This window comes from Cnephaeus nilssonii (assembly GCF_951640355.1).
Source record: "Cnephaeus nilssonii genome assembly, chromosome: 7".
NCBI classification, from domain to species: Eukaryota; Metazoa; Chordata; class Mammalia; order Chiroptera; family Vespertilionidae; genus Cnephaeus; species Cnephaeus nilssonii.
In genome coordinates, this window is record NC_137078.1 from 74,167,400 (window position 1) to 74,186,537 (window position 19,138).

At 47.4% G+C, this 19,138-nt stretch overlaps 1 protein-coding gene across 1 annotated transcript in view; it reads left to right on the plus strand.

Moving 5' to 3' along the window:
- Window positions 1–4,308, plus strand: part of RIMKLA (ribosomal modification protein rimK like family member A) — a 36,291-nt gene extending 31,983 nt beyond the window's left edge. The window contains exon 5 of the mRNA XM_079777772.1: window positions 3,384–4,308. Within this exon, the coding sequence (XP_079633898.1) occupies window positions 3,384–3,874 (491 nt within the window). The 3' untranslated portion in view covers window positions 3,875–4,308. The remainder of the gene's footprint in view (window positions 1–3,383) is intronic.
- Window positions 4,309–19,138: the final 14,830 nt, after the last annotated feature.

Consider the following 19,138-nt stretch of genomic DNA (forward strand, 5'->3'; position numbering starts at 1 on the left):
CGGTCAGGTCTACACAAGGGAGTGACATGAGGATCCATGTTTGAGAAACTGACATCTGGGTAGAGGATGAATTGAAGGCATAAGACAGGAGGCAAGGACGAGTGTGGAAGCTGCTGTAACAGCTCAGGCAAGAAATAGTGAGGATCTAAACTAAGGCAATGACGTGACACAGAGCAAATTCCGCTTTTATACTACAATAGAAAGTTGTGTTTTTCTTATATGTATGATGTTATTAAAAAGCTAGAATTTATATTTGGGTCAAATGCATAACCCCACCCCATGAACCTGTTTAATAAAGCTTGTTTTCTGTAGTGGTGAATGAAGATGACCCAGAAGGCTGTCAGTTCTTGTCCCCAACACAGAAAGCTATTGTCCACCTCATTAAATGAATTTTCATGTTGGTAATATGAAAAAGTGCTATAGTTACTGTTTCCTGAATCGCCAGATGAGTGTCCCAAGCCTAATGACTAAGAAAGAGACTGAGACATTGATTTTGTCTTTCCTTCATTAATACTGGCTGAGCAGTTTCCATGAGTGGACTTTGGTAGATATTGAGAGTGTAGCGATTAACCTTTTGTACTCGGATGTCGAGATTAAAATTACTCTTTGAATGTAGCAATAATTTGAAATATAAAAAAATCCAAATAAATAAGTTTGTATGAAAAGAAACCAGTTTTTTATTCTACTGCCACGCTTTGTAAAATCTGGGGTATTTAAAAAATTAAATCCCGAGTAGAATAAAGGAATTGAGAAAAAAGCAAGCGAGTGCAAAGGGTTAATGAGAGAATCCTTGCCCTCCCCATAGCTTATGGTCCAGTAAAGGAGAAGATACATAAAGAGATCATTGTAAGATAATGTGATAAAGTGATATAATAGAAGCAAATTCTAGGCTCAGGTTGAGAACTAAGTACTAAGTACCTAACATATTATCTCATTTAATTTTCATGCTAATCATGTGCAGTGCAACAGTATTGAACCTTATGTGTTATTGTTTTGTCTTTTTTTTAAAAAATATGTTTTTATTGATTTTAGAGAGAAAGGTAGAGAGAGGGAGAGGAACATCGATCAGCTGCCTCTTGCACATCCACTGCTGGGGATTGAGCCCGCAATGTGGGCATGTGCCATGACTGGGAATCGTACCAGCGACCTTTTGGTGCATGGTATGATGCTCAACCAACTGAGCCACACTGGCCAGGGCTGTTTTGTCTTTTTTAGTTTCTAACAAGGAACTGCATGGTTTTTTAATTTATCCACATTACTTTTCCTGCTGAGCTGTTTTTACAGCCTTTTCTTTATACAGTATTATAGGTGGGGAAAGGACAGTGGTAAGGTAAAGATATTAGTTATTGGACCTGAGAATACAAGTCATAAGTCTTTCTAGGGAGACTAAGGGAGACAATTAAATCTGAAGTTTTAGCTTTTTATCAAATAAGAGCAATCAGACTCTTTCTGTCCTTGGTATAGGATTTTGTCTCACAAGCCTCTCCATCTCTCTCTACTTAAAAAATAATAAATTAATTCTGTTTTATTCTAATTATACAAGCAGTACATTCTCAATGTAGAAAACCTAGAAAATATAGCAAAGTCAAATGAAAAGATATTTATCATTAATCTCACCATCTAGAGACAACCAGTGTTGACATCTACATTATAAAAGGCCAAGGGCCGTCACGACCTAAACAACCAGTCACCAGGAAGTGCATGGAGCACCTCTTGGTCCCTTCCCCAAGGCCCATAGGCTCCTATCACAGCAAGGCTGGCAGCGGGTGGGTGGGCGGGGGGGGGGGGGGTGAGGTTGTTAGCCTTTGGCCTGGGGCTGGGTCAGAGGCCTAATGACTTCATCACTGCTGCAGCGGCTGCGGATCAGGCCCGGAGAGAGGCCCAGAGAGAGAGGCAGGACCTGATCACAGCTGCCGAGGAGGCTGGCAAGGCCGAGAGAGAGAGAGATGGGGCCTGATCAGCAACTGCCACGGCTGCTGGCAAGGCCCGGAGAGAGAGAGAGGCAAAGTCTGATCAGCAGCTGCCTCGGAGGCTGCGGATCAGGCCTGGAGATAGGCCTGAAGACGCTAACTGGCATAGAAACCAACCAATCAGAACCAAATCTGGGTGAACTGCCAGGAGCCAATGGTTGCCTAGGAAGCAGAGCTTTTGACGCTGACTGGCATAGAAACCAACCAATCAGAACCTAATCTGGGTGAACTGCGAAGGCAGAACCTAAGATAGGGGCTGAGGAGGGGTTTTAAGGGCAACAGCTGTTTGGTGTAAGGTGTAAGAAAGCAGTTCAATTTTTTAATGACTGGTTTGGCAGTATAGTGCATATGACTAGCTATCAGTCCAGATATAGGGATTATGTGTTTTTGTCTGCCAAGAGCATCTGCTCCTGCTGAAAAAGGCTTCCCCCCGCCCCGCCCCATTTAAGCAATCTTATCCTATATAATCTATCTATACTAATAAAAGGGTAATATGCTAATTAGACCGGGTTGACTGGCCATCTTCTCGACATCCAACTTCCTTCCGGACAAAGCCATGTTGGTGGGGGCCGAGGCAGAGGCAGTTAGGGGTGATCAGGCCGGCAGGGGAGGGCAGTTAGGGGCAATCATGCCAGCAGGGGAGCAGTTAGGGGTGATCAGGCAGGCAGGCAGAGATGTTAGGGGCGATCAGGCAGGCAGGCAGAGTGGTTAGGGGCGATCAGGTAGGCAGGCAGGTGAGCGATTAGGAGCCAGTGGTCCCAGATTGCGAGAGAGATGTCCGACATCCCCCAAGGGGTCCCCAATTGGAGAGGATGCAGGCTGGGCAGAGGGAACCTTCCCATGCATGAATTTCATGCACTGGGTCTCTAGTTTTGGTATAATTTCTTTCCATCTTTTTTTCTAATAATATTGTTTTGCATGGTTATACTGCTCAGTCTTTAATCCTACATATTTTTCTATGGGATCACAAACTCTCTATGAGCATTATTATTAATGGTTGTAAAATATGTTGTTTTCCTCTATTGTGATCTACTTAGATTATAAGTTTTCATTTATTCATCAACAAACACTTATTATTGAGTACCTACTATGTTCCAGGCACAATGATTTTTCAGTATTTTTAAATAACTCTGACATCAACATCTGTCTGCATCAAGCCTTTTCTCTGTTATGTAAGATTATTTTCTAAGTAGTAGAATGACTGAGTCAGAGGGTATACGCATTTTTAAGACTCTAGATAAGAAATGACCACATTGTTTTCCTGATTTTCTTCCAGACCTTTTGTGAGTTATGACAAAATGCCCTGCTCGCTGCCCTTCCTCAGCACTCCCCCTTCTCCTCCTCCTCGAAGGGTCATTTGACTTGCTAGTCAGTGTCTGATGTCACTGTTACATCACTGTGTTTTCCCTACAGGTGGTGTGGGTGTCATGTGCCCACTGACAGAGCAAGGCAAGCAATTGGCTATTCAGGTGTCTAATATCCTGGGCATGGACTTCTGTGGCATTGATCTCCTCATCATGGACGATGGCTCCTTTGTGGTGTGTGAGGCAAACGCCAACGTTGGTTTCCTCGCCTTCGACCAGGCATGCAACTTAGACGTGGGTGCGATCATTGCAGACTATGCTGTGTCCTTGCTGCCAAATATGCAGGCTGGGAAGATGGCCATCCTCCCAGGCCTGTCCAGTCCCAGGGAGAAGAGCGAGCCGGATGGCTGTGCGGCAGCTCGAGGCGTTGCAGAGAGCATCTACACCATCAACAACGGGTCTACCTCCAGTGAGAGTGAGCCTGAACTGGGAGAGGTCCGGGGTCCCTCAGCAAGCACGACAGGGCCCCCACCCCCCATGCTGCCCGAACCCAGCTACAACATTAACAATAGGATTGCTTCCGAATTAAAACTGAAGTGAATTCCTGCTTTTGTTGGCAGCATTTAAACCAAATCCTACTGCTTCCCTAGTAGTTTTGAATGAATAAAATCTGGACTAATGCAATTTCATTTGCACAGAAACTAGAAATCCCATCTGGGCACTCGACATTCTTTCTAACGATGATTTAAGCAAATGGCCTAGCTTTGTGGTTTTTACAAAGATAATGTAAAAACGCTCACCAGGAACAGCATCCCGACTGATCAATTTGAGACCGAGGTCTGCTGCAAGCACTTGGGATATCCCGACTGATTTTAAGGCACTGACTCTGTGCTGCTGCTTCTGGCTTTTAGCAATAGAGCCCATTAGCTCGGAAAAGCTCCTGGCAATACTTTACTCAAAAGCAACCACCGGATGGAGGCGTGGGCAAAAGAGGTGGAATGTGGCTTCAGTTATGTGCTTTTCATTGTGTGTGTGTGTGTGTGTGTGTGTGTGTGTGTGTGTGTGTGTGTGATGCTTGGAGAATACACAGTTCAAATACTAGTAGAGGATTGATCTCTGCTCCCCCTCCTTCACCATCTTGACCATATTTCTCTGACACTCAGGATATGGTGTTCTAGGGAGCTTCCTCATTAGCATTTTCAATGAAGCACTTTGTAGAAAGTAAATTCACTGGTTGGCAAATGTGCTGCTCTGTAACTGTGGCGTTCTACAAGTGCTTTGCCACTTGGAATTTACAGGCCTGCTTCAACTAACGCCAGCCCCAGCAGCCTCTTGCACCTTTGCTGCCTTTGGCCTCCGCTGGAAATGCAATTGAATGAGCTAGTGGCCACACACTTTATTTCTTAAGCATGCACTAGAACCAAACACCAGGGACTCTCTCTTCAACGGACGATTTTCACTTGTCATTCCAAAGCCATTGGTTTATATCCTGGAAAGCTATTGGACAATAATCCCCTCCCCGCTCCTCTACTGAAACTTGGTGTACTGCTTAGCTGTAGGAGGTTTTCTTGTATGAGTTGGTATGTGGACCTGTTAGGTAGATAGAGCCATTGGAAACACACTCCAGTCCCCTTGACTTTCTAGTATTATCCAGGTTCCAGAGACCTGACCTTACCCACCTTTCCAAACTGGGGAGATGCAGGTAACAGGACTTACTCGTTGCCTATTTTGGGGGGAGTTGGATAATGTAGACATGACACCAAGTGCTTTTCATTTCAACTCTTCAAGCAGCAGCTGATGAGCCTTTCCTTGGGAAGTCATGGAAAGGGAATGTTCCACTTCTGCTCTGTGGAGTATGACTGAAAATGGGCAAGGCTACATTTTAACCAAATACACCAAAACAGGCACTCAAGAGTTACCATATCAGGGTTATATCCTGGGAGACCATACTCTTTTTTTTTTTTTTTAAATATATTTTATTGATGTTTTACAGAGAAGAAGGGAGAGGGAGAGAGAGTTAGAAACATCGGTGAGAGAGAAACATCGATCAGCTGCCTCCTGCACACCCCCCACTGGGGATGTGCCCGCAGCCAAGGTGCCCTTGACCGGAATCGAACCCGGGACCCTTCAGTCCGCAGACCGACGCTCTATCCACTGAGCCAAACTGGTTAGGGCAATACTCTTAAGCTGTGATGTTGCACGTGCCAAGAACACATAGAATTCCTGTTTGGAGTTACCTTTGAAAACATGCAAGGAAGGAGGGCTCGCAACCTATAGTCAGGTCTTGTTTTGTGTGTTTGTTTTTGTTGTTGTTAATCCTCATTCAAGGTTTTGGGTTTTTATCCATTGATTTTTTAGGGAAAGTGGAAGGGAGGGGAACAGACACAGAGAAACATCGATGTAGAGAGACACATCAATTGGTTGCCTCCCACACGCACCTTGACTAGGGTTGGGGTTCGAGCCTGCAACCGAGGAACATGCTTTGACCAGAATCAAACCCAATACCCTTCAGTCCCTGGGCCGACGCTGTAACCACTGAGAAAAAACAGCTAGGGCAGGTCTTACTTTTTACACCACCCCTCCCCAGAGGTAGTCCACGCTCCATCACCCATTTTATTTACTGGACTTTTCTTCTAATGTTCTTTGGCTGTTAAAAAATAGTCATTTCTTGAAAAATAAATCTACCCTTTAAGGACAAAGACTTAAAAACATCGCAGAAAGTTTATAAGGAGACAGTTTCCAAAGGCAGTTCTGGAAATATTCTGAGTAAGGTCAGCTTCGCTAGACTAAACATACATCTTCCCAAGGTGACTGCTTTAAAGGCAACAACACCCACTTGGGTGTATAAACTCCTGCACTTATTCTGCTGTAAATGTAAAATGTGCATAAGGTCAAACAATTCCATTTTTTTTCACAACATTTAAATAGAAATTGGCTTTTAAAATACTGTGACTTAAATCAGATTTCACTAAGTATCAGTTGTACGATTGAAAAATCTTTAGCGCCATTGTAATGGAGATGTACACTACACAGTTGTAGTTTAAATGCAGTCCTATGTGGGGTGCATGCCCCTAAACTGTAACCTTAGTAATGTGTCCTTTACAGTTGAAAATGGAATAGTTCACCTTTTTAAAAAATATATATTTTATTGATTTTTTACAGAGAGGAAGAGAGGGATAGAGAGTTAGAAACATCGATCAGCTGCCTCTTGCACACCCCCTACTGGGGATGTGCCCACAACCAAGGTACATGCCCTTGACCGGAATCGAACCTGGGACCCTTGAGTCTGCAGGCCGACGCTCTATCCACTGAGCCAAACCGGTTTTGGCGGAATACTTCACCTTTACATAGGTAACGACACGTACCTTACGTTCACCACTCAGGGTAGGTTTAGAAGGATAGTTCTAGGTCTTTTCTCTCTGCAATTGGCCAGATGCTTTCTTTGTAAACATTGGAACCAAGTGAGTTACGTTTCACTCATTCTCAGTGTTTAGTATAAGCCCAGTCTTCCCACTCTATCTAAAGCATGCTAGCAGGCCCCATCCTGAGCAGAGCAGCTACAGAGCACTTCCAGATTTGTCAAAGAGGGCCCATTTCCCAGCGGCTAGTGACATCTGTAGTCATTGGCATCATTGCTTGGAACTGAGCCCTGTCTGGAAGCAGAGAAAGCTGGGCCACAGCTGGATCATAGCCCCCCTCCAGGGTTTCCCACACTGGCTGTGCACTCAGCCTCCGTCAGGTGGCTTGGCTGGACCACACTTGTCACAGCTGCCCACCGGCCTGCTGGAAGGAACATGGGGCACAGAGCCAGATCCTGGTTCTGGCTCTCCCCTCAAACAGCTGATGGAACTTGTACAATCAGGTGGTCTCTGTGCCTCCCTTTTTCCATTCTTCAAGTAGGGAGGATGCCTGTTCTGTTTAGCTGTTGGGGGTGCTTTGAGGTGGAAGTGAGTTCATTAATGAGTATGCATTATGTGGGAGGTGGTAGAAGAACATCTACCACATCTGGTTTTATAACAGTTTCTCCTCACCCCTCCTCTGAGGGAGTTAAGAAAGAAAGAGACCAGGAAGTCTGGGCATTAGCACACTAAACGGTGGGAGAGGCCCTAAAAAAGGAGGCAGCTTCTCAGAGGCTTGACAACCTGAAAGGAGTAAAGCTTGCAGTGTATTCAAGTAGCCTTCTGGGTGTATTGTGTATAACCTGAAACGCTTGACTCGTGTATATCAACTAACAGTCTTCCTTATGTAACATAAATTGCAGTGTCTGTATATGGTCTTCCAATTATCTAATAGCATCTTCAAACTGGTCAAAACTTGAATGCCAATAACTCAGTCACTCAGAATATATATGATTCTGCACTTGGGAAAAACGTCTATGCTATCTGTCTGATTGCTGATGGGTGAGGGGTTGCCAGGGTGCAAAAGAAGTGGATGACAAGCTACTGGCCAGGCTCACTGCTCCCAGCTAAGAGGGCATTCCATGGCAGTGGGCGTGGGGTGAGGAGGGACGGGAAGGGGAAAGGTCTGAGATAGTTGTGTGACATTTTTGTGAGAGAAATAAGAAATTGGGGTCATTTGGAATTCTAGTGGGAAGGAGGAAGAAATGGCTCTTCTGTTTTCATAAAAGAATTATGAATATGTATGAGAAGAGGGAGGGGTCCATTGAAATGATTCTGTAAAAAGATAATAGGATGAATGGGTTCCCATCCTCCTCTAATGAAATGGGAGACACATGCCTCATCCCTTCTTTAAGTCCTGATAAATGCTGGTGTCTTGAGAACACTGAATGTAAATCAGGGGAGACTGGAGCAGCTAACTGGAGCTTCGAAGATCAAATGAAAGCTGACCCTCCCGGAAGTGAATGCACCAGCATAACCTGTGTGGAGAAGCCCAGAGCCACAGCTCTCTGAGGTGGGTGTAAGGAGACATTGCAGAGAAGGAAGCCAAAGTCAATGAAACAGGGCACTTCAGCTTAACACTTTCTTTTGCATTTGGAGGTGAGCCTTCTGTTTCTGTCAGTCTGTGCAGATGTTTTGGGAAGAGCCCTGGCAACAGCCATCTTGGTCACTGTCCTTGAAGCTCGTGTCCTTAGACCTGCCGCTGCAGCCTCACAGAAAACCTGGTGCTGTGTTCAACTGCCTCTGAGACTCAAGACAAGATCATGGCTTTCCACAGTTTTTACCTGGAAGAGCATCCATCTCAGGAATATATTGTTTTAACCCTTTCTTAAAACTATATCATACTTCCATTCCAGGTCTCTGGCTGAACCCTGCAGCGCTCCCTTCTAGAGCTCACACCACAGAGTACGAAAACGTCCTTTCAAGCCTCTCCGTTTCCTTCTCCAGTGAGGTTCCCGTGCTGACCTGAGGCACTATCCTGGGCCTGGTGCTGCCATCCCAACCCTGTTTGGTAGTTTCTCTGCCATCTCCTGTTCACTGAGGTGACACTAAGAAAGTCACCCCGTGAGCCAGATTTGAGGCCACAGGAATGATTGCATTTTGGAGACCAGTGCCGTCCCCATTTTAGAGAGGGGATCTGAACCCCAGAAGCCAAGGTCACTTAGCCAGTCATCAGTGAGGCTGGGTCCCAGGCAGGCGGACTCCTCATCCAGTTTGCATACTTCCAGAGGTGGCTCTGTTCCAAGGCGTCTAGCACTTGCTGCCATCCTGGCCCCACCCTCTGCCCATTCCCCTCCTGCTGAGCTTCTGCTCTGGATCAAAATGGTGTGGGGGTGCCAGCTGTGAAGGACTCTGCACTGGGATGACGTTCAGGTGAGAGCCCAAGAGGCATATATGAGATTTCCCTGGTGCAAGCTGGCTCATGGCCCGCGCCTTCCTTAGACCAGCCAGGACCATGCAGCCCCACCTCACACCATCAGTGATGGGCTGTGACAGAGAAGGCCCCTGCACAGCCACTGAAGGCTTCCTTGGCACCAGGTTGGCTCTCGGTCCCTCACTGTGAAGTGTTTGGAGTTTGTGGAGACCTCTGTGGGCCTCTGCAGAAGCCAAGGGCTTAAAGGTTCCAAACGGCTCCCATCAGGCACATGTGAGGGGGAATCCTGACGGATACACATTTTCTAGTTGCAATCAGCCACGAAGTTAAAGGCTTCCTCCCCCTTGCTGCCAGCCACTAGGTGCAGAGTCCTCCCTGCTGTAGCCCATATGTCATCTGGGGAACTCCTGCTCCACCCTCCAACCCCCCAAGATCCAGACAAGCCTGATGACTGGGCCTCTGGATCTCTGTGATTTCTAAGGGACTTGTATTTTGGCAGTCACTGCTGACCCCAGACTCTGCTACCTCATACTAAGCAACAGTGGTATCTCATTCCTGTGCTGCATCAGCTGAGACATGAAGCTCAGTTCCCTCCCCTAATTCCACACACACCAAAATGCAGATGAATTAGTGTGTGTGCATGCAAACGTGCCTGTGTGTCTCAATGATGTGGGAGGAAATGGAAGATCTTACAGCAATGCAGACATGACACCCCATTCGTAAAATGCTCTTCTGACACACTACAGAGGAATCCACTCCCCTCCCACTGCATGTGCTACCTGTCTCCCTTGGGATAAACCAAATCCATTTATGTTCTCAGGTACCTCAGTATAGGCATTCCTGCCAACAACACTCTTACCTTTAAGATTTCACCTTCTACCATGGGTGGCTTATTAAAGACATTTTCCTAAACAAAGATGGCTCCTTCCTCAAAGGGAACTTGAGTGCCATCTCTTCAGATGATACATTTTTCATTCCCATTTCACTAGTCAGTCATCACAACAACGATATTCACCACTAGTGGCCAGGGTCATCATGCTTTATGGAAAACAACGTGGACTAATGTAAATGGTGCTGATTTGAGCTAGACAACCCCAGTTCAAATCCTGACTCTTTAACTTACCGCTTCTGTGACCTAGGGAAAGTCACTTAATCTTGCTAAACTTTTGTCTCATCACCTGTAAGTGTGATAAACACAACCGTGAATGTGAACCACTTAACCACATGCCTGGCTTTCAGCAGGTTCCTTCCCTCTGGCTTTCTCCACTGTCAGCTATCAAACAGCTCCTGCCGGTGGATTGTGGCTCAGTGCCAAGGGATAAAAGCCGGCAGACAGCAGCTTTACAGCTGGAAAAGGAGATGATGGGGAGGGTGGCGAGGGCTGGCGGCTGCTCAAGCATGCTGTGGTTTAGGTTTATTGGTTGGAAGGTCCCACCCATCCTTAAGATTCTACGATGCTATAGTGTAAGATATAGGGGGTGTACTTGGCTTAGAAAAATCCCGGAGGAAGAGCTGCCTCTGACAACTGGGAGGCTGGAAAGCCGATGAGCAGCCTGACCTCGGGTGATTTAGCACCTGGTTTCTTTGGCTCTTCCCGTGTTAGGTTTGCTGGCTTTGCATCAAATGGAAGGAGGCAGTGCCAGGGACTTGAATTAAATCTGTCAGACAGAGGGTGAGGGGAGTGCAGAAGGCCGGCGGTCTGTGCAGGGAACCCCGATAGTCCAACAGCACCATCTGGACTTGGCAGGGATGACAGCCCTGAGATCAGAAGGAACGAGCCAATAAAGCAGCTAAAATTCTGCTGAGTGGCACTCCCAGAATCTCCTATTTAGAAGGAACTCTGATCTCCTATAAGGGGAGAGCTGGGCTCCCTCTGCAGAACGAATACAGGTCTTGGTGAAGGCAGGACTAGGCAGGTGGCTGGTTTGTTTGCTTAGTCCCACCTGGAGGTCCCCAGAATACCACTGGTGTGCCGGAGCCCGCTTGTACCAGCCTGAGGGAGCAGACGGTTAGATTTCCAGGAATCTTGTCAGCTGGTTAAACAGCCATCATTAAACACTAAATTATAAAACCTACAATTAAATATACTATATTAAAGACATAGGCTAATAAACACCCAAAATTCATCACTTTCTAATTATTTTAGTACATTTTGCTATCTGTGCACTTGAGGTTATTGACATCTAATGTATTCCAATGGTGGAAATACTATGTACAATGGTGTGCCACGTGCATCTCTTCCCAACTCCATCGTTCAGTGACATCACGTTGGCAGCTTGAAACCAGCCATGGTGGGAGGATTTACCCCACAGAGATGGGCAAATACTGCATATCAAGTTTTCCCCCCTGGAGAGCTGGTTGTTAAACATTTACCAGCACACCACTGCCACAGGGTGACCGAGAAAGAAATGGATACACCTAAGCACTGAAACATCTCAGTTCTAGGCGGGCAGCATGTGGGATGTATTTCTCAGAAGCAAGTGTCCTGGTATCATGTGCAAAACTGACTAGAAGTAGAAGAAAAACACTGTAAAACACTCCCCCCATCCCCGCCCCCCCTCCCCCCGCCCTGCTTGTTTTGTCTTGTCTCTCTGTTTTTCACAAGGGAAGAGCCCTGACAACAGCCATCTTGGTCACTGTCCTTGAAGTTCGTGTCCTTAGACGAGAAATCTGTTTAGTTTGCTCCTCAACTTATGGACTGATCTGTGAGGGTCTGGCTCACCTGTGAGCTGTACCTCATCTTAGTTCTCTCCCTGAAAGTGAATTGTAGCTTCTCCTGCCTACCTGGCAAACTAAAAATGTGCTGTAAAAACATATCTTTACTAGGCACCAAAAGAACTCATTTCCAAGTGATTTGTACAGCAACAACGTTAACTTCTGGAAAAGAGACGAAATCATTTATAAATGAGTGTTTTGCTGTTTTTGCTTTTTATTAAAATTATTATTGTGTAAGAATAAAAAGAAAAAATTATTACTGTGGAACAGAATGCTTTGTTTGCCTTTGTCTCCACAGCTCTGTGTCTTTGGGTTGTTCTTTTAAAAGTAAGAATCACATGCTGAATCCACATTTTATTATATTCATATCATAAAATAAAGGAAAAGCTTCATAGAAACTTCATCCTATTCACTTGCTCACCAGCTGCCTTCTGAACAACCATAATTTTCCTTTCAGTCGCAGAGTGCCATCTGAATTGTAATATTGCCAACTCTCGACTGTCAAGATGATGGAGGAAAATACTAATGCGGATGATATGAGCTTGTCATGAGCCTGCTCAGCACGCCTGCCTGGACTGACATGTGAATTAAGATTCAAATAGCAAGTGAGAGCTGAACACCATTAAAATGGCTGTGTGGTGGATAAGGGCCCCAGGGCACTGAGCGAATCTGTGTACCCCCCTGAGGAACTCTGACAGGCTGGACTGAGCTATGGGGACTTGTGTTTGCTTTACATTTCCAAAGGTTTCCTGGGAGAAATAGCGATAAGATGTTTAGGAACTACCTGTGGTCAGTACAGGTCTGAGACCCTTGAACCATGGCTGTTCTTCAAACTTGTGGGGGTCGGGAGCCCAACCTGCATTGAAGGAGTCACAGGGACAAGGTCTGTCGCAGCCCAGAATGATGTGGGGTCTGCTCCTATGTCCTACCATTCATACTGTCCTTCCACCCAAACACTGGGGGATGTGACCTATGTTCCTGTTTTGTTTTTTTATATGAAATCCTTCAAACTAGACAAAAGTGGAGAGAATAGTAAATTCCCCAGATTTTAAAAGTATCAAAAGCTTCTATTTTTAAATCATGTATTATTTTTTCTTAATAAAGCCAATCCCACATGCAATGTCTTTTCTCCCCTGCATACGTCAGCATGCATCTCTTTTTTAAAAGAGGATATTTCTTTTTTTTTTCCCCTCCAAATATATATTTTTATTGATTCAGAGAGGAAGAGGAAGGGACAGAGAGAGAAGCATCAGTGATGAGAGAGAATCATTGATCAGCTGCTTCCTGCACACCCCCAACTAGGGATGGAGCCTGCAACCCGGGCATGTGCCACTGAGCCTTGATGATCAGGGTCACCCCAATTTTTAAGTGTTATTTTTAAAGCGAAGGCTGCAAAGGTACTGTTTGAACACAGGTTGTGACTTAGTGGAGTTTTAGTTGGTTGGTGTCCTTTGTAGCCTTGTCAGGACGCAGCGTCTGGCGTGTTTTCATGTGTTGAGAGCATGCGTGTTTGTGTGTGATGAGCGCTGAGCTGGAGTTGGTTCTTTGCTCCCCTGCTGAGCTTCCTGTTGCCCGGGGTCTTCAGTACCGGCTTCTGGGTCTGTGCCGATGTCCTTGGTGGGCGATAAGGTCCAGTGTGACATGCTGTGGTGAAAGCCGGCGACCCCTCCAGGTCCTTCCAGTCCCGGGGAAGTGGGGGTGAATAAGAAGCAGGTGGGGTGCAGCCCTAGGAGCAGTGCAGTGTGAGGAGGCTCCCAGGGCTGAGGATTTGGCCCTGGAAGGTGAGGAAATGCCTGACTTCTCATACATTCATTTACCTACAGTCATGCCCCTGCTGGGGGCAAGAAGGGGCCGGGAACTCCTGTTCTTCTCAGGTCTGAGCTCCCCTGCATTCAAGCTGCTTAAAACCAAGGGAAGAAATTGGCCTTTTTCTGAGTTTACCTTATGTTTTTATCTCGTTTAGACTTTTTCAAGCAATTTAGATTTCCTGTCTCATTCTTTCTTCAATGCAATCATGAAATTGCAAAATGAACTCTCCACCGAAAGGACCTTTCTCAGGGATGGCAGTACTGGGCATGCCCACAGAGCCTCTCCCACCCACAGACATACTGGTCAGTGATCATGCCTGCCACACCCCCAGCTGATCCCCCCACTCTGAGGGCTGGCACAGACCACACCATCACTTTGCCGACTCTGTGAGTCTGAAATCCTTGAATAGACAGGTTAGAGTTAGTAAAAAGTGGTTCCACCATCTTGAAGTTTTGCATTGGCACCTCCACGGAAACCTGCTTTCTTAAGCTCTGGGTGGCTCCCCTAAGGGACCCAGTTGAGCCAGCAGGGGGGCCACAACGGCCTGAGGAACCCTCAGGTGCTGACAGCATCAGCACCCTGGGAAAAAGAGAGGGCACCCAGCTGCCCATCCCCGGCCCCTCAGACCTAGGGCTCGGGGGAATGGCCGTCTCGGGATGGGGGCAGAGAGGGGAAGCAGAGGCCCTGGATTCTGGGCTCTGACTCCACTTTGCTCTCTAGCCTCCAGCCTTATGCTGGTGTTGGAGGAAGAAAACCAGACCCTCCAGGGCACAGTCCGGGAGCTGCGGGGCGCCTCCCGGGCCCTGTAGGAGAGCAGCGTCAAATATAGGGAGCTGCAGGAGGAAAACCAGCAGCTCTGAAAGCAGGTAATGGTGGGTGGTGTCCAGAACACACAGGCAATCTGGTGGCCAGGTGGCCCGTGGAGTGACAGGTGTGGGGTTTGCTTTAAAGCCAAGTCCACTTTGTGACCTGACTGTGTGGGCTGGGTTGTTGGCTCTGCAGGCAGAAGAGTTGGGGATCCGACTACAGCAGGAAAAGGCTGGCAGCCAGCACTTGGAGACCCTCAATGAAGAGCTGGAGGGAGACCTCGCGCAGATGCTCAACACCATACGCATAGGCAGGCCCTCCAGAGCGCATGCCCCCCTGCCACCCTACCTGCCAGAGGGAGCATCCAGGGTCACAGTCGTGTCCTGGTCATTGATCAGTGATTCCTGGGTGACCAATTCCCTCACTCAGCTGCAGCTCAGACCAGCAGTTCTCAGCTGCTGCAGGGCCTCGGGGGCAGGTATTGCCTCCCAGGGACACTGGTCGCCTTGTTGTTGACAGGACTGGGGGGAGGGGAAGGGAGGTGCTGCAAGCTGTGCTGGGTGGATGCTTGTTCCATAAGCTGGTAAAAATTACCAACAGAGGTCAGGCAGGTGCTAACTAGAAGAGCAGGGCCTGGTACCCAGGAGGATGATCTGATGATGGTTTCACATTAAGACAGTGTCTGTAGGAGGCCAGGGAGTTGGCAAGCTTCCTGAGTCTGCTTCGAGTGGAGTCTTCTCCAGCACAGGGAAGGTTGCGGGGCCTGCTGTGCCTAGGGGTGGGGGATCGGCCAGAACCAGACAGGAAAGCACTGCAGCACAAGGCCAAGCAGCAGGGCTGTGGGAAGAGAACAACACAGACTAGAAGATCAGATGCCGAGCCAAGGGCTCTGGGAGCAGAGCAAGGTCAGTGGTCAGGGGCCCAGCGGTTTGTGAGCCATCACTGTTCATGGGCTGCGTACTTCATGGTGAGCTCTCAGAAAAGCCCTCGTATTAGGTGGGACCTCATCAGCCTCGTGGCTGAAGGGGCCTGAGAAGCTGCCTCAATCCAGCAGACACATTTTCAAGCAAGAAAACCGGGGTCTGATCTGTCAAGGCCCACGCATCTCTGAGCTGAGGTTCAGATGGCTCAAGGTTTGCTCTCCTGAGATGATGTACAGCCTGATCCTCGATGCTTCAGCAGGTCTTGTCGACATTTAGGGTTCCCAGACCTACGTCACGTGCTTCCATCCCCATATTCTCAACTCCGTGATCATAACGGTCATGAGCACCGTGATGTCTGAGCCCCAGAAAAATGCCGGTCTTTCTCAGCCAGGTCCCAGCCTGGGCCGGTGAGTCAATTTACGTGTTTTATTTTAAAAACAAGACTGTATTTTTCTTTCACCTCTGTTTATAGAGACAAGTTCAATGCCTTACATGCAATAAAGGAAGAAGAGGAGTACACAATTATGGATCAACTAGAGGCCCGGTGCACAAAATTTGTGCACTGGGAGGGAGGGGTTCCTCAGCCTGGCCTGCACCCTCTCACAGTCCGGGAGCCCTCAGTTGGACATCCCCAGCCCTGCTGCAGAGGTGGGAGAGGCTCCCACCACCGCTGCGCTCACCAGACGTGAGCCCAGCTTCTGGCTGAGTGGCGCTCCCACAGGGGGAAGCACACTGACCACCAGGGGGCGGCTTTTGCATTGAGCATCTGCCCCCTGGTGGTCAGTGCACGTCATAGCGACCAGTCGTTCTGCTGTTCGATCAATTTGCATATTAGCCTTTTATTATATTGGATACAAGTCCCAGGAACCTATTCCCAAGAAGTGAGTTGATTCAAGCAGCAGTAACTTAAACACGGAACAGGAAGCTTGCATTTTCACAAGTGGGGAAAGCTGTAGCCATCTAGAGCAGTGACAATTCGGTTGGGCCTGCATTCTACGCGATTGCAGGTCCCTCCCAGCACTGAAAGAATTTTTAGAGTTTCTTTCCATCCTGCCCTCACAGTTATCCTGTGAGAGATGGTGAATGTCAGCTGGCCATGAGCCTGTTTAAGGGGACAGAGAGTCTGTGGTTTAGAGCCACTAAAGCAGGAGTATCAGGTTTTGTCTCAAGGTTTCAGGACCTAGAAAACCATGTATTTGTTTAGGAAGGAAGCTTGAGCCAGACACCTGGACCAGCACTCATAGTCTTCAATCACAGGGACCTTGGTCTTCCCTACATTCTTCTGGAGTCCCTGGACCCTAGGGTGGTTCACAAACACATTCCCTTCTCCAGAGATCAGCAGCCGCCTCTGTCCTACAGGGCTTCCCCTAGGCTGGGGCCTGAGCCCCAGGTGCTGGGCCTTCACATTGTCCTGTCCCAGCCCAGCCTTGAGGTCAAATCACCATGAATCCTGCAAGGCCTCTCTGTTGAAATCACAGAACAACAGAATTTCCGACCCCCCACCTGTCCCTTCTGTTGACAGGGAAATTGAGGCATGGATGAGGAAAGGAAGCAAGTTCAGTAAGCACAGTGCTGCTCCGTGGCAGAGCCTGGATCAGAAGTCCATCTGGTGACATTAGAATGCCTCCATTTCTGGTTAGCTGCAATGTATTACCCTTTAAATTCACTGTTTTCATTTACTTATTTTTACTTTTTTTTAAACTTCACACGAGGATATTTTTTGAGAAATATAGAATTCTCCTCACGTGCTAAGTAAAGCATTGGCACAAGGGTGCCACTCCATTCATTAAATGGAGTCATAGTATAAATGATTCACTGAGTCCTGATTCTGGTTTTGCCATGGGTAATGTTTCCATCACTCCTGGGCTGGAGAGGATTCTGATTTCCCAAGTACATTTAGCTAATGTGGCGTCATTTGTTATTGTGTGGGTATTTTTTTTTTTTTTTCCTTCCTCTCTTGGGTTATCCGGGGATAACAAGTTAGCAACTGGGTGCAATGAGAGTCACTTTTGGAAAAGCAAAAACAAGGACAAGTCTCCTGTAGCATGCCCAGCTCTGTCTAAACGTCTACGATTCTGGTCTTATTGCTGACATGCCACCCTCTCCTAACTAGCCTCTCATTTTTTTTTGACACTGAGGGTTTCCGAACCTTTCCCTTTATTAGTGTCTTCACCATATACCCTCCTTCATTTATGAAATTAAAAAAAAAAAAGAAGCAAGCACACAAAAAAAAAAATACCTAAAAGAATAAAAACCCGGCAGCTAAAGGCCATATGACAAGGAGTGGAAGCCTCCTTCTGACCCCAAGTTGAGGTAGCCTATGTGGGTTCTGATTTCAAAAGAGATGAGTTGTCACAGCCTCTGGGCCGTACAGTGCAGTTTTACAGGAGCCTCGGGACATACACACAGGCCCTTGGGCCAAAGTGTCCGTGCTCAGTAAGTCCCCTGGCTGACTGCTACCCCCTCTCGAGAACCTGCAGGCGTGAAGGTCATGCCCATGTTCAGCGCAGAACTCATCGGCTGTCCTATGCTTCATCACATGTGCGGCCTCCGTTGGAAGATCTTTTCCTTAAGAGTTATTTTTGAGCAGCTAAATTAAAAACCGCTGCCCTGTATTCCAAGTTCATTGTCAGAGCATGGAATCATTGACTTTTGCAGATAAGTCCCTTTTTAGATAGTTTTATGTTTTGAAGTCTTTATTGCTCCACTCAAGCATTTTGAATAATTGGATCGAGGTTGCCGAGCCAGGATTCAGCCCAGAGTGACATGAGGGCCGTGCTAAGGTCGTGCGACATCTTGGCTGCTGCTGTGAGAGCAGCAGTGGACGGACGGAACCTCAGCTCACAGTCACTGTCAGAGCTGGGAGCACTGGTCCACAGAGGCCTTGAGCTACTGCCTTGTTTTGCCTTCAGCCGTCCTTGTACCATCTCTCTGATTTTACCATGTCTGTATCACCTCAGTGATTACTTACATCTTTTCCCTCAAATCGGCTCACCATTTCCACTTGCCTTTATTTTAAAAGGAAAGGTTATTATCGGTCCTGTAAATGGCAAAGCAGTATCACCGTAAAAACAAGGTCACCATCAAAGTAAATGCGTGACCATCACACTGTCCCATTCGGTGGAAGTGGCACTTACTTCATCTCATGCACCTGCTCTGATTCCTGGGCTGCCACGTCGTGGGCTGCCCTCCGCCTGTCTCCCGAGCGCGCTGCTGGAAAACTCGCGATCTCTCTGCCTTTGCTGCTGTCTGCAAATCTCCACCTCTCTGCTCCTCATGCTAACTTCATACAGTGGATGCTTGTCCGGTTCATTGCACCAGACTTAGTCAAATTTTCCCTTGATTTCAAGTCATAAGACCTGGGTGCTTCAAACTTCATGGTGAGTGCAGACATTGAGTGGCTGAGGGGCGGGGGAGGGGGGGGGCAGGTCCTAGGAGAGTGTGGAAGGGAGCAGGAATCCCAACAGTGGGTGTGGCTCTGGGCCCACAGTCCTCAGGCGGCCTGGAGCCAGACACTGTGCAAAACAGCCTTGTCCTAATGCTCCCAGAACTCCAACTGCATGCATTTTTCACTTGTATCTGGAGAGCCCATCCCCTGTCTTACTACAAGGTAGTTGAAGGTCTTTTAGGAGTTTTTCCCTAATTTTTTTTTCTTCAATTACCTTTGACAAGAGTATATGTTCATGGTAGAAAATTCAGAGATTGCAGAAAAGCACAAAATACAAGGTAAAAACTGATTTTGCAGTCAAGATCACCATGCAGAGAGGAGGATTTTCTCCCAGCTGCTCGGGGCTCACCCCCGTGAGCCATGGTTAGAGCAAGGGCTGGCCTCCCAGGG